Genomic DNA, 26,690 nt, shown 5'->3' on the forward strand with positions numbered 1-26,690 from the left:
TATTTCACCCACTACGAATTATTTGCTTTCAAAAGCATCCCAAAGTATACAACAGACACTTACGAACTCGATCTCGTAACTTTTTTTTCCATCCAAAAAGTTCTTTCACTCGTAACTATAGTTGTACGAGTTATACGAATTTACATTTTGTACAAGTCAGACTATGATTGTATATAGTCCCACTGTATGTTGAATGTTGACTCAGAGAAGATGAATAATTTGTAGAATGGTTTAATAATTTAAAGCGCTTAGCTCCACTTGCAAGATTTACACGTTATTTTTTTGCTGTCCGTAGTTCGGCTTATAAAAACGTTACTAAAACTCATATCGATTTGTGTATTACGAGTGTAAGGTTTCTCTTTTAATAATAAAATCTGTAGAACAATAATATGACCTACTAAACAAAAGAAGTTGACTATTCAAATATTGCATGAAAAAAAGAAAAAAATTAGATTCTTTTTATTATGTATTAAACCCTTTGCGTTTTCACCGCTATGGCTATAAATTTCTAAGCTGAGAAATAAGTATACGCACGAGTTCACTCTTAATTATAAAAAAGAGCGGCCCAATAAGTGTGCCATTTCATCATCCATTGGCCTAATATTATACTTGTAACTTAATAGATAATGCTGAGCTTAATTCCATCCTGTGCAGTGTAAAATTTTTGCTAATATTTCACGTAAGGCACGTCAAGAAAGTTATCAGTGATTAGAGATACACATAATTATTTCATGGCTTAAATACGAGAAAATGAATGTATTATTGAGCTACTTAGTGTATTGAACAAGACGATAGAATTTTGCCTGTCATACTTATATATGTTAGCATTACATGTATATGTATAGTGCGAATTTATTGCTTCGTTTTACATTTTTTCTTTTTCCTTTATTTCGTCGGATTTTTATGCAAACGCACAAAAGGAGATAACGATTTTGTATCGTTTGTCACTAGTGGACGTTTCAATAAGTATCTACATACCTTTTTATCAGTGTGTCCAATAATTTAATGATTTGAATAAATTTAGGTCCATAGGCTATTTTAAGCAAAAAATGTTGATTATAAAGTTTTCACAAAATGCTGTGGTGCCATTTTGTACTCCTCATAAAAAACTACAGTTTTAATTACTATCCATCTGTATATGATACATCCTGTACCTATTATTGGGTGTTACCTAAACTTTTACTGTCATACGACAATCGAATTATAATATAATGTTGGTGTACATCTGTGACAAGTTAAGTATATGTTATTGACAAGAAAGTATTAAACTAAGTAATTCATTTATTTAGGCCCTATATATTATATTTTCTTGTGATCGAATGCATATAGATATAGGTATAAAAATGACGTGATTCGTCATCGTAACATATATGTATACCAGCTCACAAGCGACAGCCGACGAGCCGACAGCGACGAATAAGCGACGTCATCCGCATACCACGCATGTATACCTATATGCATTAAACGTATGTTAGTAATGGGAGGCTCCTTCGGAAAGTTCTAATTTCAGTCGAGCGACGAGCGTCCGTGTGCGAGCAAGTCGTTCTGCTAATTTATTTTTTGATATAGACACACATACGTCTCGCGTGCGTTATGGAGTAAATGGAATAAGTCAAAACTAGCACCTTCGTTGAATTAATTTTTTTAATAAATAAAACGTTTTTCCATTTGACGTTAGGTACGTTTTAAACAACAACATTAAAGAAAAGCCAGTGCGCGTATTAAAGAGAGCGGCCCCTAACCTCAATCGTGCGTCTGCTGTACTGGCGGTCTTAATTTGCTCTGTTTGCATGGAAATCTCATACTTACTTTTTCTATTTTTATTGCTCGCAAAAGTAACAGTAATATCCTTACTGAGAGTATAACATGCGTTTCGGGCTTATCTCTCTCGTCGTCGATTTTTCATTCATCAAATATTAAATTTCGGAGTCGGAGAGCAGAAAGGAGTCGACAGCGCGCGCACATTGCAGAGGAAAGTCCAGCGAGACAAAACTCCAGATCGAGTCCTTCCGCGCCCTTTGTGACATTGTTTGTGAGGGCGAAGTAAAAGAAAGTTTAAAAGGTTCCACACACACCTCGACAACACCCCAAGAAAGTGTCTGCTGTTGTTTTATTTGTAAATCTGATGTTATTTATGGAGGGTCAGCGTGCAAAGACAGTGATCACTGACAAGCAGAGAGGTATCAGTCGAATCAAAGGGAAATCCCAAAAGTACTGATGTGAGGGGAGAGGCGAAACAATACTTTGCACTCTACGTATAAGTAGTTTTTTTTCCCCTACAATACGAAGCCTTAGTTGTGCTGCCGTTGTGAACAACGTCAGAGGAAAAATATAATAAATTAATACAAGTAACACGAAGCGGGAGGATTTGCGAGCACAATGTCGACGGCACTGCTGGCACTGTTCGCAGTCATCCTCTGCATCCTCTTCCGGATCCTGAACGTCAATAGCGCGCCTCAAAAGCCGACTCTCATCTGCAAAGATGAGGCATTTCTCTCTGCCATCCTCAAAATCACGCCCGTCATATCTGAACCGTGAGTATACTTGCCTGTAATAAGTACCCACATGTTTGCTGCTCCCTTTTTTTTTTTTATTTATTTTTTGTACAGGTGCTTTATATACCATACATCGCAAGATTTTCTGTTATTTTTACCCATCTACTTGCAAATTTAGGGTCTTTGGTCGGATGAATTCAAGGTGTCATTTTTTAAGGAAGCTAGATATATATTTGACATGTCTTATAAGCGAGTACACGCCTTTTCTCTCTAATATATCTTGCGTGTCTACAAATTTTTTTTCCAATACGCTGGCAAAAATTTGAGGCTATCGTTACACAAACGCTGCTGTTGGTGTATCATTTGCAGAAGCGTTGCTTCATGTTATTTTAACGATTGAAGAAGAAAAAAGTTTGGAGCTGTAGGATTACAGGTTACAGGTAATTTCAGTGAGTAAAACTTGCCGGGTACTGCTGATACACCGAATCAATATTTGCGTAAGGGATATTATTATCTCTCTTCGTTTTCCAAGAAAGTTTCGTGATTTCTGTTTTCAATGCTGAAAATTTTAATCTTTCCGTATCGAGGCCTTAGATTTTGGTACGACGTTTATGAACGATTGTTTGGTTCCTTTCTTTTTTTAATTTTTTTTATTTTTATACATCCTACTCATTAGAGAATATAACAAAATACAACATATTTGTTGATTAAATCATGAAAAATATAATTGATGATTTTTAAATGTAAAAAAAAAAAAAAAATTAAAAAAGTTATCACGAATGTCGATGCAACGAATTGTTGTGGGTATACCCGGTGAAACAGTTTTAACTCATGGCTTTTAATCGTATGTAAAAACGTTTTTAGTCACTTCTGTACCCATTTAAAACGTATATTTATCTTTTAGTTAATTCTGCAAGCACAGGAAGTTATAGGTATATACATAAAAACGATCAACAACAAAATTCTCAGACTCTGATAAACAGATAAACAGGCAACGAAAGTTCGATCGGAACTGTTTCAATAGAGAAGCGACGATTTGTTTGAATAATTAATGATCCAACACAGTGTGCGTGGCAAACAAGTCCGATTGTTCTGGCAAAATGTGCTGGGAAGATTATTTGTTAAAATAAAACTCTCTGGTATCGCGACGATCGATGAGTTATGTGGTTCTTGTCGCACACGCATTGTAATATTAATGAGTGTCGAGAGAGCGCGTGTCAATCAACTCGAGAAAGAGATACTTGATCAATAATTCAACGACACTCAATGATTTTCCGTTCTCAATTCGTATGGCAATCGACTTTGGTTGTTTTTTTATGACACAAAGTTAACAAGCTGCCTCAAATCGATTTCTAAGTTTATTAAGTAGAGAGACAACGAAAACAATGTTTCATTTTTCGTATGTATAATACGCGCCCCCACGTACTCGTAAAGTTTGGCTCGAGAATTTTTTGCCGTTCTTTGTGTAACGAGCAGGTGTAACAAAAATTCCTTTTACTACCCACGAAAAAGTCTATTTGTTCATCTCAAAAATGGCACTAGTTTGTTGATTCATCTCGGAAAGTCGAGTAGCCAAACTCCTTACTTTCTAAACCAATAAAACTCATTGTACTTACCCACACCTCAGAGCCTCGCCAGTACCGGTTGGTTGAATCGTTATGTACCTTACAAGTACACTTTCGAGCAAAAATTACACCCGAACGATGGACAATAAAATTCAGCTCTGCACAGCACGTCACGTCCGCATAATCGATGCATATTAGCATAATATACGACTGGCGTTACATAAAAATTTGCGAAAGTTGATGCATCATAGACCTTTACAAAGAATAAAAATAATAAAAGTATAAAACACAATCTCTCACGAATGCATGATTCAACCGAAATTTAATCGTCAGGTGGTACACACACTTGTGTGCGCTATATAGGTAATTATCGGCGCGTGAGTACATCTTATCGCAATTACATTACCGATGACTTCGCGATAGACGAGAGTCAATACTATATAGAATATGCAGTAAGACAAGTGTAAGCTTTTTTTCTTCATCAAATGTAAGAAGAAAAACGAAAGAATTCGTCGACTGTACACCCGGTACTTATCTCTGTTTGAAATCGGGCAACCTTGAAGATTGTGTTGTGCACGATGGCGGAGCGAGTTGAGCGATCGATGCGCGCTTGCATGCACATGTACAGTGAGGGTAGCAGTGCACTCTAAGGTACTTACCACAGAGTGTTATGGGCGCTGCTGGAAAATTCGCGGGTGGCGGCACTTGAGCACGTAAATGGTCCGTCATAGCTTGTTTTTTTATCTTCTTCTCCCTGTTTTGTTTTTTTCGAAAAAAGAGAGCCAAAAAAAGATATAGAGGGAACATACATTTACTGCCTTTTCCCTCCGCCCTCCTCTCTTTTTTTTTTTTTCGTCTATGACCTATGTGTGTGTACATAAAATTCACGTGTATGAAAAATACCATGTACCTGATTGACGCTGAAAGCTCGTCAGAAAAGAGCGATAAGTTGCATAACTTTCGAGTCTGGAAAGTTTTTAACGCCCTCTGCTCCAGACAAACATTGAAAAAAAAAAAAAAATTCTTTACCAGAGTCCCTCTTTATCTTTCTTCTCTTCGGTTTTTTACTTAGTTTTAATAATAACAGAGATCGAGACGGGATTTTTTGGTAAAAAATTTCTGCTGTCTACTTTTTGTTCTTAGAGTAAGAAATGTATTTGTAGTTGATACTGCAGCGGTACCAACGACAGCTTTATCGCAATTTCTGTGGTTGAGATACCAAACTGCCAAGCTTTGAGACACAACATAAAATTAACCTACAATTATCAGAATTGGCAACATATAATAATTATAGAAGAATCGGAATATTTAAAAAAAAAAAAAAAAAACAAAAAAAAAAAAAGATGTAGGTATACGTTTTTAGAGAAGACAAACAAATAAGTAACGCTATTTTTTTTGTAATGCGTACAAGAACCTCCTTATTTTTTGCTCGCTCTTCGAATGATGTCACCTCTCCCGCTGCTTCCGACCGGTTTTAAAAAATTTTAATTTGCCACGGATAGGTGGACATAGTGTATAGGCATGTTTTGTACAGACAACTAGGCCATGACGCGTGTGAGTAACACATTTTCCTCAAAACGGTCGGTCCGTAAGTTTTACAAAATTATTCATGACCCGCCCGTGGCGGGCTCTCTTTTTTGCTACATTGGAGCCAAGTGTCGTTGACTTACCCACGTGGCTCGGGGCAATTTGCCTCCATTCTTTGCACATCATTATAACAAGCGATGACTACTTACCGTTGCTATTCACCTCACAAATGCATAAAAAAAAGAAGCCAAGAAATTTGCTCGCATCGAGTTCGTTAAGTACGCAATTCGTATCGACGATTGACAATTTTACATATTTTTTTTGCAATTGAAATGAGCGCGTTGAAACGATTGATTTTCAAATTGAACCTTAAAATAGTACATTTCGCACGCGAATGTGTAAAAGAGAGATACTACTGATTGAAATTGTGCTTGTACGAGTTGGCGATACACGGAGATAATTTCTTGCCGTGAACTCTGACAGCTGTACATAAAAGTAGTCCCTCTTTTAACAGATAATCGTTACTTTTTTCACTTCAGATGCTGATACAAATATACACTTTTACTTACTTCCAATCACGCGGTTTAGACCTTTGTACTGCGATATACTCACTTTTGTTAAAACACGATATTTTGTAGATGTTTTTCGTTTTGTTATATTAAGTACTTTAATAATCAACTGAAAAATATTTGATACGATTCCGATAACCTCAGCGGGAAGAGCAAAATAAATGTGTAGTGACTCATCGATTGTTAATGTAGATAATAGCGATACTTTTATACATTTTATTTGTTTTTCTGCGTATAAGTACTCTGGTATGTTTTTAACAATTTATCTTTAACAAATTTCATTTTAAAAAACATTCTTCATTTTTAAAATGAATGTGTGAGTAGGTTTCAGTAACCAAAAGCCACGTGTACATTTTCGATTTTTCTTGTAAAAAACTTTAGACCCATTGGAGTCATATTTTTGCAAATATCCATGACTGCACACTCACAGAAATTGCTCGACTATTTTCTTGTGATTTGTGCTGAGTTAAAATTAAGAAATAAAAAAAATGCAAGTTTTTAAATTTTCAACACAAATCATGTAATAAAATCCTAATCAGTTGCATTTTATCTAACATCGCATACATATACAACTATTTTACATACTTACCGCGAAGTCTCTACATAAACAATGTATTATCTCCTCCCCGTTGAATTTTGATATCTTAAGCTAATACATCATTCGATACAAGGCACGTGCTTTGGTTAAATTAATGTTTCTATTCGAAGAAATCTTATGGACGCATGTGGCCATACATATCCGTTTACATTAAAAGACACGCCCTAATTACGTACTGTCGTCATTTCTTTTCTTCCTTAGTTCTTTGTAGTCGAATTAAATTGATTTTTGTACGCCCACGTATGAGTAATCACTAATTACGTTAGCATGCGTAGAAATGTGTGAGTCATTTGAGCAACGATTTCGGGACCTCGGTCTATTGTACTTTGAGAGAAAAAAATCGTACTTGAAGGGATGTGTAATTCTTGTATAAAATACATGCCTGCGGTGTACTAATTAATTCATTTTGGTGTTAAATTATTTGAAGGGCCTAGTAAGAGCACCATACTTTGATAAAAACGAGCTATTTTTTCTCTTTCACTCGAATAATCACTTGTTAAAAATGCCGGTTCGAAAAAATGGTTAATTATTATTTTTCCAGGAGACGAAATATAAAAAAATGCTTGGCTAAAAAAATTCAACCTCGTGCATTATTCATCCACAAAGCCAAACGACTAAACTCACCCACGCGCCCATACACTATACATGTCGGGGAAAAAACAAACATCACAGGACAAAGAAGAACTTTCTGTTGGCCACGTACAAATAACGACTGAAGCTAGAAAATTTTCCTTAAGCCCCTAACTTTATTAACTCGCTTGTATGTATAGTTTCGGTATGCCCATCCCGGCGTTTTTTTTTTTTTTTTCACTATGTGACCACGTGCGTACGAACGTGCCGACTTATTTGAGCGAGATGCACTCTTCTCCTCTTTCATGCCTATTTATAGTTTGTAACTACGTCCACGAACCGTGAATCCAAGTGTTCGATAGACGAGCCGAGGATTGGTGCACGTGTTCCGAATGTGCGGGAACGTTTTTCATTTTTCAAAAGGGAAGCTTTGTCATTAGGTGAGAAAAATACGAGTTGGGGTGACTATCTGGCATAACGAAATCTAAGGTATACCCCCACGCCACTACACGGGAGTCTTTCAGTAAATATAACAATACGATGCTCGAACATTTTTGATGATGTCGCCATTCAGTTAGCGGTTTTCAGAACAACTTAAATTTTAAAACATGGACATCAAGTTAAATGATCGCATAATAAGTCTGTATGTTATTTCTTTTGGATAATGTAAAAATAGCTGTAGAGAAAAACACGCAGAGCCGAGACATCAACAATAACCAAACAATATTGATTGGTCGACGTTTGTGTAGTACATGTTCTTATCATTTAATTACTTCGACTTTAAATACAATCTTAAATATACGATGTTGAGGAACAAAATGTCTGTTTTTGCTTCCTGATGCAAGCTCAAGAATAACATTTTGTTTTTACCGTAAATTTTTTTTTTTTTCTTATCAATTATTTATGTGTGTGTGCGTGTTGTAGATCATAAAAGAGCTTTACATCATTCTAGAAAATTTTAAATATCAGTTGAGCCGTTTTTAAGTTACTAACGAACGATATTATTTTTAAAAACTTTTATGTATTTTTCACTAAATGTGAAAACTTGAAATATGAAATGAGAATTTTCGAGCTGCATAGCTGTATATGTAACGTTCAAGCTCGTCAGTTTGTTTTCCAAGTATTTAGATTATCCATGCGACCACCAAGATAACAGTACAAAACACTTTTTACGATATTTATATAGGTATTAATCTAACGATAATTCAAGTGGCAGTGTTTCATTCACGTAGTTAAACAATTTAATATTAATAATATTACCTGGCTTTTAGAAATATTAATGTTATATGAATACTTATGCAGTGTGCAGAAAATGTAAACTTCAATAAATGGAAGGGATGAAATTTTTCATTTGTCAAGAAATATTGGTACAAAATTTGGGAGTTGAACGATTGTAGATATAATGAAATACATTTTTTAATTATGTTTGTAACTTCCATACCTTTGATAATTAACATGATGCAAACAACGTATTATTTACAAACAACAATTAATATTGTGCTCTGTAATATATGCTTCAAACATGTACATGAAACTTGGAGATAAAAAAAAAAAAAACAGTTTATTACGTAAACAATACACAGAGGACGGAGTCAAAACAAAATTATTAAAAAAAAAAAATTATTCATTCTGTCGTTCTTAACATGAGTATACTATACACAGTACACCTTCGACTTAGTTGGTATCACGGTGTATTCAGGTCGTACAGGAGACCAACATTTGCCGTTGATAATAATTGATCGTAAGGCCTTCGTTTTATCGGCTAAAGTACCGAAATATATATATAGCTAGGTATACCCATGACTTGGAATCAAATATATGGAAGAAATATTCTACAAAACTGTGTGGTCATGTTACCCTACTAAAATTAGTATTTAAGTGATTCACGTAACACACACTGTTAATACATACGAGTATAATATCATTAATTTTGTATTTATGAAACTCACTCGATTCGATACACCTAAAGTGTTATAAATCTGATGAGCCTGAAAAAAAACAACCACTGCACGGATACTGTCATCATTATTACGCCACATCAATGAAATAATCGCAGCGACGATACGAGCAATTGCAACAAAAAAAAAAAAAAAAAAAAAGAAAAAAAAAGTGGAATTGATTGCCACTGTCGCTCAATTTCTTTGTCGTTTCCGCTCTTGTACATGCGTATACACCTATTGTGGATACACATTGTGGATGATAATATACACACACGGTCAGTTGGACTTTCCTCATTTTCTCGAAAGAAAGGGAGAACATGTTATACGTAGGCTCCGTCCGTATTATTTCCGCCAACTTATGTTACAGTAGTTATCTTATGCGAAACGATGACCAAAGTCGCAAATACGTGCATATATATATATACCTACTCCACACAAATTTCCACACCCAATTACGTTTGTGTCTGCGCTGGAAATTTACACGCGTTCATAATGAACGAGGAAACTACTTACCTTACAAACTTGCGCCTTAATACTCACCATAGCATCATCATCACCGAAGTCCTCGAAGCTAAGTTGGCTTTCACTGTATAATACCGACGTGTTGGGATCGGCCCCATAGCGCTAGCGCCACTGTCCTGGGTTGATCTTCATAAAGTGGCGAGTTTCAAACACGACGAGAGAAGGCCCGTGACTGTCAGCGCCACCAGCTTTTCTATGCTTACATGTTGTGGCGTGATTCCGAAGTTTCGAGAGAAGGCTAAAAGTGGTTTTCGTCACTTGGGCCCCCAAAGGGTGTGATTGTCATACGTTGGTGCATGAGTGGTGAGAACGTCATTTTTCCTACTTAGGGTGCAAAGTTTGAGCTTGAATGGCCAAATAGTTATTGTCCGCTCTAGGGCACAAATCATCCTCTATAGGGTAAAAAGTCGCTTGCCGGAGAAAAAATTACATTAGAGAGCAAGCACGGCTCCAAGGAACGTCTTGTGTTTGCTCTGGTTTTCTTACCGAGGGTGCAGCAATCATTCGTTCAAGGAAAAAAAAAAAACATCCGCGGTGGGGAAAATTAATTTGAAAAGGTATACAGTCTTATTTGACTATTTTACACGTGTAAGCTGAAATTTTTCCTCCGGAACTTGAAATTTAGCTCTTTCCTGTGTATTTTTCACGTGAAGAGATATTCGATAAATCAGGCTCCGTCTTCTTGTTACCAGTTTTCATAGAACATTTTTTATTCAAGTATAGTCGCAAGTGTGGTTGGGTGTCCCAGGTTTTTCCAACAGTTAATGCAGTGTCGTGCTGTATTGACTAGAAAACTCCATCAATGTTAGATTAATACGAGCATTTAACGAATCATATCATCCAAGTTCGTAGAATCACTCATCTGGTCGTGAGGGAATTTATAAACATTCGAATGCTCGAGTATATGAATAATCATGATTTTTGTCAAAACATACGATAACGAATTGTTATGACTGGAAACCTAAGAAGCGATTTTTCGTACAAAGGAGAAGTACCACTTAAATTTTCTCACAAGTTTCATCGGAAAGGTTTTGAAGATGCTGAAAAAGTTATTGTTTTACAGAAAAAAAAAAAAAAAAAAAAAAAAAAAATCGATTTACTTTTTTTCAGTCCAAAATGAAACTTGAGAGTTCGTTTCGATTAGAGTACTGTCGTCACATAGGCTACGATTTCTATTTTTTCTTCGAGATCGAAATCTCCGTGACGAACGAAATTCTATAGTTTGCATGCATTCAAGAGCACACTTTATGTTACCTTCCACGTTGACCTCGTCCGTCTCCTCTAACTAATGTTCACGATACCCGGAGTGTGTGTACAATCGATTATGACTCTGCACTTCTCCTTTGAACGTCCGAAGCAAAAGAAAGGAGCTTTCCAACTTACGCTGCACATGCGGAGCGTCTCGATCAATTTTGCAGCCAACGCGAAATTCGACTCCTTACACGTTAATTTACATTTTTTTTCTCTTCCCATGTGCACTCGATTTTACCATTTCCAATGAATTGTGATTTGATAATTTTTACCTATAAACTTGAAAATAAAATACAAATTTTACCCGCGTGCAAAAAGTAAATCACGAGACCCGCGCTACTTGCGTTCTATACATCGGAATTTCACGGAGGCTGTAAAATTTCAAATCATCAGACGAGTAGACCGGCCTGTGGAGGTTTTTCATCGCACTTTCACTCCAGAACCAATGTGTAATTTCATCTCGGTGGAAACGCAAGAGCGCCTTCCTCTCTACACAACATGTAGGACAATCTCCGACGAAATCGAAAACACCTTATTGTAATACCGCTCTATCTTTTCTCGCTTCTGTACGGAGATTTATGAAAATGTGACGAACCGCAACATCATCGTCTCTCGAAAATCAGGGTCAAGTGAAATCCCCGTCAACCCGAATTTTCAAAAGAACCGTAAGTACATCCACACGTGTATAGTGCAGACGGAACGTCTAAATTTGCAATTGCATTTGCACCGCAAACGGAGATTTTCAGCGTTACGTCGCTCGTATATCTCCCACACGAGTCGGCTCAACTCCATTATTTCCAAATGGCTTTGCAGTGGTCGCATATAATGTAACGCGTGAATAAATAAAAACTTTCTCTCGGAGGAAATGCAATAAAAGCTCCTCTCTCGCGGGAAGGGGCCAATCATCGGTCAATATTCTTGTTCAAGTAGCTCGAAATCACTTTATCGCTCCTCGCGTGCGTGTTTTTCAAATTAACTTTACGAGCATTTCGTAATTTAAAATTGCATTTCGTTACGTATTTTAATGAACTTTTGCGGGCAACTTCTGTACATACATGCGTATAATATATACGTTCGAAAGATTGTTAATTTAATTGACCCCGAAGGCAACCTATACTTATCGTGAGGCTACTTGTCCAATTCAATTGGGATTAAAGTGAATTGAAAAAAAATATTGATACATTTCTCTATAAACTAGTACAAAAATGTTTTTTTTTTTTTTTTTTTTTTTAATTCTCACACACATTTGATTAATACGATTCAATTAAATCGGCAACGATTAAATCGATTTGTAAAAAAGCTTCTGTTATATCTGATGTTACTATATTCAAGTATATTAGTATGCTACAAACACGATTCTTTCGGATAATACACTAGAGGCCTGTCATACAATTTATTTTAACGCGATTTCTGACACAACTAGAGTGAAATGTCAACTATTTGCCCAGAACTCGATAGATTTTATTTTCCTTTCGATCAGTGGCCGATTTTCTCATGTATATACAGACCAAATAAAGAAATCCTTAAAATTTCCTTGAGCTATCAATGCAGATCTAAGTACTAACGCCAAATACTCTGATCGTCCGTAATTTCCTTCATATTTTCGGAAAAAAAAAAAATGTATCGTTTCAGATCTGAGTGTTCAGGGTCTCCCAAAGCGATCTAGGGGAGAATCTGAGGGTGACAAACACGAGTTCTAAGGCTTACACGTGGCGTGTGTACTATTTTTAGAACCCCTGTGGAGAAGAAGTATCATATTATAACGTTTCTGCAGGCACAAAAAAAACATCGATAGACAAGAAAAATCATTAGTCATACACATGTCGAAAATTTGGTAAAAACGAGAATGTTTAGATCCCTTGGGCAAATTTTAAAACTAAATACTTAACCACAACGTTTCCATTCATCAGTCGACACTATAATATTGATTATTCGTCATAATTACGATGTATGAAAATCTAACCATGTCGTATCAGCGAGGACACCATTGTGGTAAGATACTGCTTGTATGCATACATCATACTACACTCACGTATAGGGTGTTGTGGTTTCTGATAAAAGATCCCTGATTGTACGGTGATTCATTCTTCAGGTAAATTCAAAGTTTGCTTGCTCGGACTTTAGTGTCTAAAAATAAACTTAAGGACGAGGATCAGTGCTAACTTACGTTTTACATGACATACAGCTTTAGTCTTTTTTGCATTTAAATCGATATTGATGATAGTTTGGGCTAGTAAACAATAAATTTTTAAAATTATTGCTGAAAGACAGTTTTTTTTTTTTTTAAACATGGAATACATCAGTGTTGCGTGTTTTAAAATGTTTTTGTATGAAAACTTGTATAAAAAATCCTATTTTTTTTATCTATAAGTTGAAAAAAATACTCTTGTGGTCTACAGGCACTGAAAGTAAGTTTTAATCTCCGTATTGTTATCCACCTGTGAAAACTGAATAAAATTAGTTCCAACTAAAAATAAATAATTGCAGTGCATAAAAAGAATGTCTATTGAAATTTAAAAGCCTCTCATCCAGATTTTTAAGCAGATACTTAAACGATGCCCAATCGGTTGAGAGAAATGATTGTCGGATCGAATTACAGAGTCATACGAGTTTGTATAGTACACGTGTACATTACCGACGAAAATAAATTAAAACCGTAGTACTGGATATTGAATTTTCGTCAAGTAATGGTGGAAGGGTGTGGGGTAAATCTAGTAAAAGACCTTGTTTGATAAAATGTGAATGATATTTTTATTTCGAGGTGGTGTACAATAACGTATACGTATCGCAATGCTGCACGAGAAGGTAGGGAAGCGCGTACACATATATAGGTAGGGGGAAGAAACTATGTCAATTTGAGTCACTGCCCTCGATGATAATTTAATTTAGAGCCAATACCATCGCTCCGTCAGCAGCGGAAATATGTATGTCTCAGCACCACGCGCACACCCGTGGAAAGAGAGAGAGAATAGAATGAGAAAAGAAAAATCCGGACGTAACAAAAAAAAGTGCACGCTGTTCGGAGCACATTCCTACCCGGAACATAAATTGTGTAACTCATCCATATACAGCTTGTACAGAAACCCGTACACCCAATTTTCATTGTTATCCTTTTTTTTTTTTTTTTTTTTTTTTTTGTACAATCGACACTGCTGGGAAAATGGACACCTGCCAAATAATATTTGCCGAGTTGATTTCATTTTGCAATTTTCTTTCTTGTCTTGCCTCTCTTACGCGTCAGCTAATTTTTTTGTGTGCGTGTCTTGGTTTCTTTATTATTTGTCAATTTTATTTAAAACTGTCAATCATTTACTTTTCTGAACAAAAAATATCCATCGCTTCTGTATGTTGAAAAAAAAAAAATAAAAAAAAAGCATACCTGTGATAGTGAAATAATGATAAAAAAAGCTGAACAGAAAAAATTTTTTGTCAAAATAAATTGAATTCTCGTAATTTATGCCGTTTTTGACAGGTCCGTTTCAGCTTGTGAAATTAGAATAGTAACACCCAATCTCCTCGTGAGGCATACCATTCACTAATTTCAATATGCACAAGTCCAATTTCTCCTATAGCATCGTCTCTATACATACATTTTTTATCTCGTCTTTTACATACCGAGTCCGTGATGTATATCCTAAACATTTTTTTTTCTCCCTCCTCCGCGTGTAATTTCACTCGAGCGTGATTGCTAACCACTCCCTCAACGTGCAGCTGATAAATATGACTTTTATGACAAATCGTATGGTGAAAGTAAAAATATTCCGCTTAGAGAGAAGATACGAATGATTTCTGCACACCTGTATTATTCCACAGATTTGTATATTAGCCATTCCACGAAAAATTCAATTAGTTCCTAGAAAAAAAAATTTATTATGCACAGTCATCCGATGCCTTTTGAACGAAATTTTAATCAGCAGAGATGTCATTTTTTTAATTTTTTTTTTTTATTACAATCCCTCAAAGAAAAATGTCACTTACAAAACGTATGTCCAGAACATGATTTAGAAAAATTTCCAGTTCTCGTTCGTTATTTTTTTCTCATTCATTAAATACATACCTCTAGTGTATCGATTGATTGTCATCCCAATCGGGCAACACGGTCAGTTAAAGCTAATAATCTCGTATTCCACGAAGGTACATACGTATAATTCCCGGACGCCGAAATGAGCAATCGACGTAAATAAATAATCAAAAAAAAAACTGTCGTGCTTTTTGTAACGAACGTTATTTTCCAATGATGCCTGCGAGAATTTTCGTTTTATTATCTGTTACAAATTGACACGAAAACTTTTGTGATATGTATCGTTGCGAGTTTATAACTTTCGAAAGAAAAAGTGTCTGATGAACGAAAATAGAAGACGGGTGATGAGCTTACGGTTAACGCCCGCACAATTGGTGAAATAAACTTTCAAGCTGTAGTCATCGGCATATAATAGATTCTTCCTCCAGCACATCTTATTTTCCGGAAAACACGTTTGAAAAAAAAAAGAAAAAAAAAAAAGAGGAATCCGAGATCGGCAGACGGCGTGCACGCGTCGATACAATCGACAAGTCGAGTAAGTAGGAATATATGCACGATGTGGGATATTGTGCTCCAAAGAGAGAGGCCACAATGTAGGTGCTCGTATAGGTATACATATATAGTATGCGCGCGCGAGCAAAGCGTGAATAGCGTGATCGATCGAGCCGACCTAGACCTTGAGCGAGGCCACCTTTCGTGCGGGACACGCCCGTACATAATATACACACGGGCATATGTACATCATAATATTTTATAAAGCAAAGGGGTAACGCGCACTTTCATCCTCGTGTTTGTATTTTTTTCCCCCGTTGGGGCATAATTTTTTTAATAAAGTTTCATATGAACTTGTTGAGTAGCCGATTTGAAAGATCGCTGGAGACGGACTTGAAATTTTTTTTGCTCTGGACTTTAAAATCGTATGCAACTGCGTTTATATAGGACTTGTATGATGTGTTGCGGAAGCGTATTGATTTTCGTTGTGGCGTTCTTGCGCTATTGTTGAAGGTACTTATATTCCTTGCAACAATTATTTTTGACACATCAAAAACAAAAAATACATGTTTATTTCAGATGATGCAAAGATGGTTTCTCGGAGATTGGTATACCTAATTCAGACTACTTTGTGGTACATTTATATCAATTGTGTGTAAGAAACCTTTTTTTTTTTAATAATAAAATACTTACATATTTCTGATAACGGAAATAAAATTTTTTTAAGAAAAAATTGCGGTCTGTACTTGTATAAAATTCTTAAAATTATTTTAATACTTCTTAAAATATTTTGAAATAAATGTATGATGGTAAACCTACTGTAGTAAATTTTTAGTTGAAAAAATTTTGTTGAGTATTATGGAAAAACGTATCATAGATTGCATTTTTTATTTATTTACAATTTCTTTAAAATACAATTTTTTGCTTCAAGTACAGTCCATCATTAATGTTAAGTAAAATTTTTTTAATTATTATGTACAACGCAGTGCTTAACAAAATTTTTTTCTTGGCAATTACATGTTTTATGAAAAAAATAGCCAAGGCGTTTGAAAAAGTATTTAAGTACTTTACTTTAAATACTTTGCCATAAACTTAAAATAAATAATATGTATTGCACTTATCTGCCAGAAAACATTTTTTTCTAAATTGTACAACAAATAGTGATGAATGAAAACTTTTTTTAGCAATAAATGCACTTTGTTCAGGAAATTTTTTTTTATTATTAATGTTAAAAAAACCATAAAATAATTATGCCAAAGTCTGACGCCACTTTCCTAGCTACATTCCTTCATTTAGTGCTCCGTCAAAGTGTACTTTGATATCTTCGAATTGGTCGCGAATATTGAATCGAATCAAATTAATTAATGCGATAAAAGCTTTTTATAGAAATCTGTAGATATAGACGCAATAGCTTAGAGTGGCTCGGAAAATTAATATACTTAGAATACAAGTAACGTACAGCAGCAAAAGTGCACTTGAATGTAAAACTCCGACAAGAGAGGACTCCACTTTGAGGGTGTTTATACCCTTTTAATTAAATCCAATGTAGTTGCTTTATATTATTGTTACTACGCGTTGTGTACACCTCATCGTATCTTTAAAATTACATCCACATTTGTGGGCAATACTGTGATATCTATATACCGATAAACGACTAGAGCTTCCTTGACTCAGTATCTATTGTTATCACATACTTATCATAAGCATACAATATTGTGAGGTATAGGTGTGGGTAAAAAGTTTTACGTGCTTGTTATTGATCAAGCATTTAAAAAATTGCACCTTAAAACAAAAAACAAAAAAGAGAAGAACAAAAAAATTCCCCAGCTCATTGACTCTATTTCTCATTCTCTAATTTTATGACATATTTTAAAAAACAATTAATAAACTCTCACCAACGCGAATAAGTACGTTATAAAAAAAAAATGCGGTCTCTTTGATTTCAGATACAAACCAACGAGGCTGTGGGGCTTCAGCGGTCACGTGCAGACAATTGTCCACAGTATAATTGGCAGAGTGCGCTGTCCGTGGCCGATCGGCGAGCGAGTTTACATCAAATTGGCCGACGAGACGACGCTCACCTACGATCTTTACCAGCCGCTCACGAACGGCCATGAAGGTGATTGTTACCTAATATAATTATCAATGCTAATCATTTAGGGGGAGAGGGGGGGCTCAAATTTTTTTTTTCTTCCTTTCAACACTGAAATTACTAATAATAATTATACTCTCGTGCTCGAATGTTCGTGTCCTCTTCCATATATATGTTTGGGTAAAAATGTTTTGATCATTTAAAAAAAAAAAATAAATAAAATAACTTTTTGCTCTTTTCAAACGTGCATATTATGAAGATTGGTACTTTATGGCACTAGACAATAAAGTATTATACCAAAAATTAATTGGCCAATCAATCAAAATTATTAATTAACGTCCTGTATCGGTCGAAATTTTTCAGATGACGTGACGATAGCGATATGTCCTGGTATCGGCAACAGCTCGGAATGCGTCTACATACGGACGTTCGTGCACTTTGTCCAGTGCCATGGCTACCGTTGCGCCGTACTCAATCACGTGGGTGCCCTGTCCAGTGTGAAGGTCACCTCGCCCAGGATCTTCACTTATGGTGCGCTTCGACGTAATACTTGATTTCGCACGGCAGTTTAAATGACGCGCGTGTCTAATTTATTTCTTCCTTCTTACCCACAGGTCACACCGAGGATTACCACACGATGCTGAAGAATCTGTTGGAGAAGCACTTGAACACGAAAATAGTCTGCGTAGGCTTCAGTCTTGGCGGTAACATTATAACCAAGTACTTGGGTGAACAGGGAACCAACAAGCTGTCCAACATTATTGGTGGCATTTCCATTTGTCAAGGCTACAATGCCATTGAGTAAGTTTTTTTTTTTATTTGACTTATTTGAGAGAGGCAAATATTTTCATTTTAATTATTGAATTTCCAGAGGCACAAAGTATCTACTGAACTGGACAAACTTCAGGCGTCTCTACCTCTATTTCATGACCGAGTCCGTGAAAAACATCATATTGAGGCACAAGAGCGTACTGTTGTCGGAGGACGTTAAGCAGAGGTTTAATCTGAACGAAAAGGACATTGTGTCGGCAGCCACTTTGCCCGAATTAGATGAAGCGTACACGAGAAAGGTGAGCCTGTGCTTCTTCGAGGAACATGTCAGTCGTGCGTGTATCACTTTTCGAAGATTTTTTATCAATTTTTTTATTTCGTTTACTTTAATAGGTGCACAACTTTAGATCAGTGAACGAGCTGTACAAGTGGAGCAGCTGCGAGTTCTATCTTGACAGTATTGCCACACCCATGGTATTTATCAACGCGATCGATGACCCCATTGTTCCTGAAACATTGCTCACGCCCATCAAAGAATTCGCCGGTAAGCTCAATTTTTTGCGCAAACAAAAGTTTTATGCCCCTCTATACCGAGCGCGTTTGAGTGAAAACGTCTTTTTTGCTTCAGCCACCAAGTCGCAGTCTCTCTACGTCGAATTGTCCCACGGCGGTCATCTGGGCTTCTACGAGGGCGGTCTACTCTATCCGAACCCAATAACCTGGCTCGATCGCACCCTCGTCTCTTTGGTCGGTTCTATAACACTCGCAGCGTCCGATCGCGCTCTCAAGGCCTTTTAAGCTACGCCTCGCGCACACATACCTGGATAATGAATCGAGGCCTGCCGTGACGATGTCACTGCTCGTTGTCGTCGCCGAGGCGCAAGCGTGTCGGCATTTATTTGACAGACGAGTCCCGGCACAAAAGTAGCTGATCCGAAATAAAAAAAAAAAGAAAAAAAAAAGCATCATGCCTCTCGCGAATGCGTGTGTTGTAGCACGAAATAGAACGTGATTGCGAGCGATCGATGCGTTCGTGCGCGTGTGTTTTATTTTTCCATTCACGCTTTTCAAACGCTGGGCATGAGAGGTTTTGTCGCGCAATTTTTTTGCGTTGCGTACTGTTACTATTACTGTTAACGACTATTATTTTTATCATTATTATAGACTGTGCGAATTAATGAGTGTCTTTATGCGTGTTTTGTGTGGGAGAGTTTGGAGTGATGGTTCATCTAGTAGGAGGGGGACGATGATTTTTGTTTCATCGTTCGTCTTTTAATGTAAATTGTGTGTTATCTCAATGTTTCAATGGAAAGCGGTTAATATTCAATTGATGTCGTAGAAAACAAGGATGTTACAACACACTTTGTTCAGGATTGAGCGCGTGTCACGTTGCAAAATTTGAATTGTGTCAATTATTTGTTGACGAATTTTCAGAAAAAATGTCTCGGTACGATACGCGACTGTTTGATCAGAATATAGACTGAAACGACGTTTTGGCTGGCCCAGGAAGAAAAGTACCCGTAATTGAATAACCATACGGCATTTTACCGAAAATAATTACAGCCTATATATAAGTATATGATATCGATGTGAAAATCGTTGTATTTATTTATGTTGCTCAGATGTATAAGCATATAGAAGAAAAAAAAAAAAAAAACATTAAATACTTCATCGTGATTATCAATGATTTAAGTTTTGGGATGGAACAATAACGAATTGCGTTGATCACATGTGCGTAATTCTTTGTTTACATACAAAAATTTTCTCGATGTTGAATTAATATTAGTGATTGGATCATTCCATCGTGCTCCTCCGAGTCTGTAGATTTAAATAGCTCGATCGTAATTATTCCATTGATCATTGATGTGAAACTTGAGGCTGATCGAGGAGTGTTCGCGCTCCTAATGATCCATCATCATATTTAGTTTTAAACTGAAATTATTATTTAAAATACGAAATATGAGTATGAAAAAATGATGGACTTTTATGCATTTTCTTCAATTTCCATTATTACAACAATGGAAATGAAAAAAAAAAAAAAAAAAAACATTTTACGTACAAGAAACGTCCGTTTTTAAAATAATTTACCACCAAATGATTGAATAAATTTAGAAATTATTTATTCAAGATACATTATTAATGAGGTATCCTTTGAGTGAAGTTGTAAATAAACAAATTGACCAAGCGGTCCTTAATTTTTACTATGTACGTATGTTCATTATCGTTTTTTCAAAAAAGTTGACTTAAAAATCAAATTCCGTAAAACAATATATCATATTTTTATTCTACACTTGACAATTTCAATTTTTAATTTCTGATAAAATAGGAAAATCAACTGTGGGAATTTTGCTGAGTCATATTTTTCATTAAATTATTTTTTGACCATATAGAAATACGTTTATACATATATATATGTGCGTGTAGTGTATTATGAAGTGAATGTATGCTTATAAGTATACATTTTGACGCTACGAGAGGCAAATTTGAGAAGCAAAGACGAGCCTGTGGCTTGAACTTGTACACACTTTGTTGCTTGCATTTGTAACAACACGTGACACAATCGTGCTAAGAAAACAGAGTCTTGTCGATAGTATAAAATTTTTTTTATCACATGCATAATTCAAAAGCTCCATGAAAAACGTTTAGTCTGCAATGTAATTGTTCTTATTTATTGAATTTATGGACTCAGCTTGACTCTGTTTGCTTAACCGTCACAGTTTGAATGTAAGCTCAATCAGATAGATTATATATTATAGGAAGCCTTGGTTTTAACAAAGGTTTTTTTTCGTTGCAACGTTGGCTTGACGCAGTTTTATGCGTACAATGGATAGGATAGACAAAAAAAAAAAAAAAAAAAAAAAAAAAAAACGTGAGGTGTAATAAAAGAAACAGTGTCTTAGTCCAATTGTTGTTGATAGCTCAGATTTTCATGTGTGCATTATTTGAATTGATGGCACACGCTCTGTTAAACACTTTTTTTTGTTTTCTTGTTTTTTTTTTCTCGACACTCGGATAACTCTAAACATAGATAGTGAGAATCGTACGATTTTCACGTAATATATACGCATTTTTGCTTTCAATTTCCAAACGTGGAACCAAAGGTCTGAATAATTAATTATAAACATACAAAGAATAAAAATAAAAAACAAAAAAACTATAACGAAATAAAATTTTTCCGTGCGAACTGAAAGTTAAATATTTGTTTGTATATTTATATACGTCGGTTATCTCTAGGGATTTTAGACGGATTTTATATACATATATGTATGTGTTTGATATTTTTCACACAAGAGGCAAAAATTATTTAGATAGTTTTTAAAAAACAAACCAACGAACACGGCGAAGTACTCGTTTTTTGTATTTGTTACATCACAATAATATAAGACGCGTGTGTGCGTGTGGTTTGTATAGATATGGTTTAACGATGTTCACGAAATAACGGGAGATGAAATTTACTAGACAATGAAACACGTAGAAGAACCTTACCCTTTTTTTTTTTTGAATCATCAAAGTGCTAAGCGTCAATTGTAATTTAATTTGGTCACGAGCATCGCAATAACCATACTTTATGTACTTTCACCGAAAACAAGTGGTTTAATCTTAAAAAACGTATAAACACAAGCAAATCAATAAATGAGTAAACCAATAATCCAATGAGTGTACCGTCAACTCCTTTGCGAGCATTTTTACCGAAATGAATAAACGATGGTGAAAAAACAAACTCTACCGATGGATCATTTCAACGCAATATACACTCGTATACCCTACATTCCCCAACGAATTTACATTTTCCATCACGTATTATGTGTACTTATCACCGTCACTTCTTTTACCAAGAATTCATACACCAATATAATATGTATATAGACACACGTGTATAAAAATGTACACACATATGTTGTATATATATATATACACACAGACACGTATGAATCAAACGAACGCAACTTGACAATGTCTGGCCCTGAAACCTATAGTCCTACAAAATAAGTCGCACAGTCCCTCGTGAAGTGCAAAAGCGGCCAACATGTCCTGTCCCAGTGGCACGGCTCTCCTGTGCTTTCTGGTGCTGTTCGTATCAAAAAGCACCGACTCCAACGAAGTGAGCAGCCAAGACCTGTCGAGCTACTTCGCCCAGAGGAACAGCATCCTCGACGAGGAGCGGTCCATGTACTTTGGCTCGAAAATCCTGCTCGACGAGACCGAGCGCCGTGCGAACGAGGTCCTCATGAGGTACAAGCGCCAAGAGCTGAGGGCAGGGACCAAGGACCCGCGGAGCTTCCTCCCCTCGAGGAACTTTCTGGCCGTCTCGGGCCTCATCGAGCAGTCCCGGGTCTACCAAGCCATCAGGCGCATGCCCAAGGCTGGCCTGTTGCACGCCCACCTGTCGGCCTCCGCCTCGCGGCCCTTTATCCTCCACAACATCACCCGAAGGCCGAACCTCTACGCGTGCCGGGGACCCTCTACCATCGTGCGGATGAGGTTCTTCGCTAAGCTGCCCGAGAGCACGGGGGAGGACCGTTGTCGCTGGGAGCTGCTGGACGCGCTTAGGAGAAAGGACCCGACGATCGATCGCAGGATCGCCGAGGCCCTGACCATGTTTGAACCCGATCCCCGGAAGACCCCGAGGGGCGCCAGGGACGCCTGGAAGAGGTTCGAGGGTATCTTTGACTTTGTCAAGCCTCTCGTGACTTACAGGTTTTTTTCTTTTTTTTTTTTTCCTTTCCTACGTTCGGTGGTCAAAGTAACGATAATAACCAATTCTGTCGCGGCCAGGCCAGCCTACGAGGACTTTTTGTACCACCTGCTGGAGGAGCTTTACGAGGACAACGTGCAGTTCGTCGAGATACGCACGAGTTTTTCCTCCCTTTACGAACTTAACGGCCACGAGCACGACCACTTGCAGGTGATCGGTATCTACAACAGAGTCGTCGATCGGTAAGCCGCCGCCACTGACGTAATTGTATTCACACACGTAATCCGTGTATGATATTATGTATACGTATGTGAATAATCGCAGATTCAAGCGCGACCATCCGGACTTTGTGGGGGTCAAGTGGATCTATTCGCGCCGGCGCAAAGTCGAGCTGTCGGCCTTTCAGGGCTACACCCGGGTTTTTCGGTCCCTGCGCCGCGCGTACCCGAACCACGTGGTCGGCTTCGACCTGATCGGCCAGGAGGACGTCGGCCGGCCGCTCAAGGATTTTTTGCGCGAGTTGCTGGCTCTTGGGACGGAGACGCAGTTTTTCTTCCACGCCGGCGAGACCAACTGGAACGGCCTGGCCATGGATGAGAATCTCGTCGACGCCGCGCTGCTCAACACCAAGAGGATCGGCCACGGGTAAGTTGGATGGTTATTGTCATTATATCTCATTCGATAAGGGTAACTGTGGTGTTGCTGCTGCTGCTGCTGCTGCTGTTGTTATCGTTTCCTCGCTGTGTAAATATAAATCTAAAATTGTTTTGATTCACAATGATAACGCGCTGTAGGCTTATTTACAACCTTTGTGTGTACAAATATTTGTTGACCGTGAAACATGAAGCTTTAAAAACGGCGTAATTCTTGAAAAACCCGGTTGTAATGTATAGTCGTGTCGAAGCGTTATTTGACTAAAAATTACTTTTGGACTCCATTCGCGCCAAATTGCCCATACATGGAGTGCCAAATCGTTATTACCATTTTTATGATATGGCAAACGTGAAGGACCGAGACGATTTATTGTAGTTGAAAATAAAATATGCACCATCTATCCTTACTACAAACTAGACTTTGGCACTATTGTAACATGGATTTATGAATTTTTTTTTTTTTTTTTTTTTTTTTCGTAGCTTAAAGTGCATTATACTTTTTACTAAAGAATTTTTTTCTAGCAGATAAGTGCAATCTACTCTTTATCGCTATTAATTTTACTAGAAATAAAATATTTATATACTTTTTTACTCGCTGGCGCTCGTGTGCGAACTGACGCGTGTGTATCAATCACCTAATACAACTTTTCGACACATCGTGCGTGTGTACCTAGGTACGTCGAGATTTTTAGAGCTACATTAGATGGCTCATAATCGAGGTCCCCGCGCATGATGTGTCGAAAAGTTGTATTAGGTGATTGATACACGCGCTTCTTTAGTAAAAAGTATAATGCAATTTAAGCCACGAAAAAAAAAAAAAAAAAAAAAAAAAAAAATTCATAAATCCATGTTACAATAGTGCCAAAGTCTAGTTTGTAGTAAGGATAGATGGTGCATATTTTATTTTCAACTACAATAAATCGTCTTGGTCCCTCACGTTTCCCATGTCATCGCCTTCCTCGCGCACTAGTATCGTAATGTACTATTTGCACGCTTTTATCGGTACTGAAGGAAAAAAATTTGTTCTTACCATTAATGATATACATGAAAAAAAATTAAAAAGCCACACGCCTGCTAAGAACCGTCATGAAATAGCTTAGTCCCTCATGTAATAAATTATACCATTTAATAGGCAATCCACAGTATGATAAAGAAGCAGTTATAAATTTTGAAGACGTTGCATGCGTTTATTGTAAAAAAATGCCCACCCTGCGCTCACACCACCAACAAAGACTTTGTATACTTTTGATGTACGTATACAGGTACGCCTTGATGAAACACCCGGCGCTGATGGAGCTCATCGAGATGAAACGAATAGCCATCGAGATCCTACCGATCTCCAACCAGATGCTCAAACTCGTCAAGGACATGCGCAACCATCCGGCCTGTTACCTGTTCACCCGAGACCTGCCCCTCGTCGTGTCGAGCGACGACCCCGGCTTTTGGGGCGCTCGAGCGCTGAGCTTCGACTTTTACGAGACCTTCGTCGGCATCATGTCGGGTAGGGCCGATCTCCGAGCTCTCAAACAATTAGCCCTCAACTCCATAGAGTACAGCAGCTTCAACGACTCGGAGAAGCTCGTGGCCCTTGACGTTTGGAGCCGGCGCTGGAGGAGGTTCGTCCTTGAGATTGCGAGTGGCCAGGATCATCAGTGATTTCCACGGCTCGTTCGAGCGAGATATCACATACCTACGCTTTACCCTTTTTTAAACTCGTTTTTGTAAAAATATTTTTCGGTGTATTTATTTTTTATTTTTTTTTTTTTTACGTTTTATTTAATTACGTGTTTGTGTGCGTTTTAGGGATTTTTCCGTGTTTTTTAATCCATACGAGATTTTTGTTGTTTTTTTTTTTGTTTTTACTTGCCACGAAGACGACAAAAATCATAGAAAGTTTTTACTGCGATAATTTACTGTGTAATCGTTTGTTTTATTTAAAAAAATTATTCATACCTTTATAATTTTATAAAAAGATATTCACATACAATAAGTGTATGTTACGTAGGTTATAAATTGATGTATTGTGACGGTTGTGGGATAAAATGATAACTCAATATGTTAAATTGTTTTTTATATTTTAACGGGTGTCGGCAATAAAAAAATCTCGCGAAGATTAAGTATATACAGGACCAAAGAGTAAAATAGAGTAAGATATAATATGTGTTTACACAAGAACGGTACAATGTAACGTGTACTAGATGTTTTGTTCCCCCCAAGTTGAACTTGAATCCAAAGCCCAAATTACCGATTTGCGTTACAATTTTTTGAAAAAGAAGCCCCCAAACAAAAATAAGCGTAGAAAATAGTCACGTGATGGAGAAATTTGGTCTTTAGATTTGTGTTCAATGTTCTAAACAAGACTCAGTACACGTGCTATATGCCGAACTCGTGTATTTTCCCTTGTATTTTTTTTGGGGGTAAAGTGTTGTTTTGTAGGTACATCCTAGCTAGTACAATTGATGCTTTATGATTTTATAAATTATAAAAATTTAATAAAACGTTAATTAAAATAGTGTAACTATTGTTTTTTCCTCATCCCGAATTTGAAAAAAAAAATATATATATATATTTTCAAATGATTTCCCAAAAAAAAAAAAAGAGCTCTTGTATACATAAAATATTTCCGATATCGGTGCAAAGAATTTGCACGCGCGACTCGTCCAAGTTATTTTAATTGAGGAGAAAAGCTTCGTGCCACAGTGACGCACTTCGCAGAATCCGATGGCATCTATTTTCGTGATCTCCCATACTGTCCATTGATTGGCTCGATAATTTAAACACTTCACAGAGATCGGTATGAACTTTTTAATGTTTGTAGAAAAAAAAAAAAAAAAAAAAAAAAAAAAAAAAAAAAAAAAAAAAAAAAAAAATCTGGCTCGTAAGAAAAAAACACACATCCTAATAAATACTTGCCAATCAACAACAACA

General features: G+C 36.7%; 2 protein-coding genes across 2 annotated transcripts; both read left to right on the forward strand.

The window, feature by feature from the left end:
* Positions 1-1,521: 1,521 nt before the first annotated feature.
* Hydr2 (abhydrolase domain-containing protein 2) lies at positions 1,522-19,907 on the forward strand. The gene is made up of 7 exons (XM_014355830.2): positions 1,522-2,534; positions 17,497-17,669; positions 18,006-18,173; positions 18,257-18,443; positions 18,514-18,712; positions 18,807-18,957; positions 19,042-19,907. The coding sequence occupies exons 1-7, from the start codon at positions 2,380-2,382 to the stop codon at positions 19,209-19,211; spliced, it is 1,203 nt and encodes a 400-aa protein (XP_014211316.2). The 5' UTR covers positions 1,522-2,379; the 3' UTR covers positions 19,212-19,907.
* A 2,506-nt stretch (positions 19,908-22,413) lies between these two features.
* Positions 22,414-26,280, forward strand: LOC106641381 (adenosine deaminase-like). The gene is made up of 4 exons (XM_014355792.2): positions 22,414-23,111; positions 23,190-23,351; positions 23,434-23,754; positions 25,025-26,280. Exons 1-4 carry the CDS (start codon positions 22,441-22,443, stop codon positions 25,416-25,418), a joined length of 1,548 nt encoding a protein of 515 aa, XP_014211278.2. The 5' UTR covers positions 22,414-22,440; the 3' UTR covers positions 25,419-26,280.
* Positions 26,281-26,690: the final 410 nt, after the last annotated feature.

Source organism: Copidosoma floridanum, unplaced genomic scaffold, assembly GCF_036245765.1.
Source record: "Copidosoma floridanum isolate Cflo_tuat_1 unplaced genomic scaffold, Cflo_Japanese_pri ptg000020l, whole genome shotgun sequence".
Taxonomy (NCBI): domain Eukaryota; kingdom Metazoa; phylum Arthropoda; class Insecta; order Hymenoptera; family Encyrtidae; genus Copidosoma; species Copidosoma floridanum.

Bases quoted from the DNA above. Each gene is read 5' to 3' on its own strand.
- Hydr2 (XM_014355830.2), top strand. From the start codon at position 2,380: ATGTCGACGGCACTGCTGGCACTGTTCGCAGTCATCCTCTGCATCCTC. The intron at 18,174-18,256 runs GTGCGCTTCGAC...TCTTACCCACAG, and splicing joins GCCCAGGATCTTCACTTATG to GTCACACCGAGGATTACCAC. The intron at 18,444-18,513 runs GTAAGTTTTTTT...TTGAATTTCCAG, and splicing joins CAAGGCTACAATGCCATTGA to AGGCACAAAGTATCTACTGA.
- LOC106641381 (XM_014355792.2), top strand. From the start codon at position 22,441: ATGTCCTGTCCCAGTGGCACGGCTCTCCTGTGCTTTCTGGTGCTGTTC. The intron at 23,352-23,433 runs GTAAGCCGCCGC...GAATAATCGCAG, and splicing joins TACAACAGAGTCGTCGATCG to ATTCAAGCGCGACCATCCGG. The intron at 23,755-25,024 runs GTAAGTTGGATG...GTACGTATACAG, and splicing joins ACCAAGAGGATCGGCCACGG to GTACGCCTTGATGAAACACC.